The 2,763-nt window shown below is 33.9% G+C and overlaps 1 protein-coding gene across 8 annotated transcripts in view; it reads left to right on the top strand.

The window, feature by feature from the left end:
- The first annotated feature begins 599 nt into the window (after window positions 1–599).
- LOC113230530 (cytosolic carboxypeptidase 1-like) overlaps window positions 600–2,763 on the top strand; it is a 68,380-nt gene continuing 66,216 nt past the window's right edge. For all 8 annotated transcript variants that reach the window (XM_026464509.1, XM_026464513.1, XM_026464516.1 and 5 more), the window contains exons 1-2: window positions 600–744; window positions 1,151–1,252. In XM_026464509.1, the coding sequence (XP_026320294.1) occupies window positions 738–744; window positions 1,151–1,252 (109 nt within the window). In that variant the 5' untranslated portion in view covers window positions 600–737. The remainder of the gene's footprint in view (window positions 745–1,150; window positions 1,253–2,763) is intronic.

Below are 2,763 nucleotides of genomic sequence, written 5' to 3' on the forward strand. Positions count from 1 at the left end.
AGAAAAGCCTTTTGAAAACCACTATAAGCTAATATTATACTGGAAAATACCTGTATTTTTAATAAAGGTTAACACAAAAAATTACGTCCGAAATAAAAATATACACATTGTATCTACATCTTATGCGAAATGAAATGTTCTAAGATGCATCCAGAGTAGCGACTATTTACGACTTTACAATTATATGTTGTTTTACAAGTATTATCATTGGTTATTTTATTATTTACGTACACTAATATTAAATTTCAATATATTTAAAGAAGTCAAGTACTTCTCGAATTTTGATCATTTTTATCAAATTTGGAATCCTGAGTAATATAGAGTCTTATTAGACAAACAATGTTACCAGTTATGCCTACATTTTTAGTCGGTAGAGAATCGAAAATGTATCGCTACAATACAGGTACGTCACGTAAGATGATAATAACATAATTACCTATGTCTAGATTTTAGGATAACTGCATAAATTCCAAAAGTATTCGATTGTCAAAAAAGAGTTTATTTCAAAAGAGGCCAGGCAGATGACAAATAACAAAAAACAAAACCGAGACTCTGATAACTTTATCATACTTCAACTAAATGTCAAAAATTTTAAACCCCTACAAAACCCAAAAGTCAAGTCAACCAAAAGTTAAAGATATTTCCAAATAATAATACGACATGCAAGTGCATTATTATGATTGTAAAGTAAACGCAAACAGCACCTAATATAAATACATTTTAGTAACGCAAGTAAAATGGCGGGTGAGTAATAGAAACAATAAACAAAACTGATTACATCAATAAACTAAAAGTACAGCATTATGTTTTGACAAACGTAACAATAGTCGTATTGTATGAACATGCGTTACTGTTCTAAGCTAAGTAGATAGTGCATTGATTGTAGATAATAATAATATTCCGAGTACGAACAATCATCCGGGCATCATAACAATACATACGACATTAAAAGGTTATTTAGCTTAGGCTATTTTAGGCGAACCAAAAACTAACGTTTTGTCGAACAAATGATAGAACGCTTAGAAATGTTTGCTCAATTCACCGCAACTACACAAAATACACGAATGTTCCCAGTGAAGACGCCCAAAACTTAAAATAAAATATGCTTTTGTACATACGTAACAATTACTTGTTCTCTGTCGATTTACAGAAATAGAATCCGGGGAAGCTCAACCCAATGCGGAGCCACAAGATCAAGTAGAGCCACAAACGCAACAAGAAATTAAGAAAACATCTAAGAAAAAATCTGACAGTAAGTCTATGCAGCTGAGATGAAACTTAAAACCTCAAAGATTTGTCTCAAATGAGTCGAAGCCGGGTGCAAATAAAAATGTATTACTACTATAACTACATATGTAATGCAGATTGTTAAGACTTCAAAGTTACAATAGAAATACATAGCACTTCTAAATAAGTAATACGAGTAGCAAGAAAAAACTAACGCTTAGTGCCTAGGCATATAAGTATCCTACTGTACATAAGTATCCTTTTTAACTAACGTGTTATTTCATCTCTAATGTGTAAACTTCAATTCATTCATTTTCATTTAATTAAAAAATCAAGGTACTGAGAATACGGCGAAGTTCATAATAATAAACAGAAATACCTAAGTAATATTTTTATAAAAGAATTTTGAGATGTTGTTCACTATTTTGATATACATAATACTTTCCAAAATGGCGTTTTGATCGAATATTTGAAACGCGCTTAATTTTTTTTCTTAATATACCAGTGACGAGTGACGAGGTGAACAAGTCGTGCACCTGGTGGTAAGCGACACGCCTTATATTATCCATAACAGTTGCAGTGCCACTTAGAGCTTTAAATCGCGCAGAGTCGAAGCGTCGCGTCGCGTCCTGTCTTTCAATTACAACGCTTGGCGACGCGCGTCATCGCGCGTCGACGCTCGCTTTAGTGCGCCCGGATCACAGTGTGGTCGGCGTCGGACGCCTCACTGCGCTCAAGTGACGCGCCGAAGCCGCTCGATCGCATCCATGCGGCGACACCCGTTTCCATATTTGCATAACACAAATTTGTACCTTAATAATGAGAAAATAGAGATGAATATACTATAGGCGATAAACTGTGAGTTGAGCCTTAGGATCACTGCCACTGCGCCCATCACCCTGAGACATAAGTTGACAAGTACCATGTGCCCATAATTTCTTAATTAAGATCTTTATTAGCGGACACGTTACGTAACAAACTCTACTAAATTGTCAATATCTCAATATTAGCAACCCAAGTTGTAGAGGTGGCGCCACAGATAATACATTTAGAAATAATGCCAAATATAATGAAATTAATTTTAACCCTTGACTAAGCACTAATCACTACTGAAAATGGAATGAAATATCTAAAACAAATGAAAATGACACTGCACTTACTCGCAACTAACAAGTCGCACGATAAAATCTCAATACTTATTAACTACGTCTTTGATTTACGTATTACTTGCATCTTGCATAGGAATCATTGTCGTCCCAAACCACTTCATTAATTGTTGTTTGCCCATCATAACTCTTTATTTAAAATTAAGGAATTTCCTAGTCATTATTCTTTAACAAGTAACATGATTGGTATCTCTTTTTAAATGATACAGGCTCTTTGGTAAAACCTTCAATGTCCTTTAATTTTAACCCTTGACTAAGCACTAATCAGTACTGAAAATGGAATGAAATATCTAAATCAAATGAAAATAACACTGCACTTACTCACAACTAACAAGTCGCACGATAAAATCTCAATACTTATTAACTACGT

This window comes from Hyposmocoma kahamanoa, unplaced genomic scaffold (assembly GCF_003589595.1).
Source record: "Hyposmocoma kahamanoa isolate Upper Pololo Valley unplaced genomic scaffold, ASM358959v1 63, whole genome shotgun sequence".
Lineage (NCBI taxonomy): Eukaryota > Metazoa > Arthropoda > Insecta > Lepidoptera > Cosmopterigidae > Hyposmocoma > Hyposmocoma kahamanoa.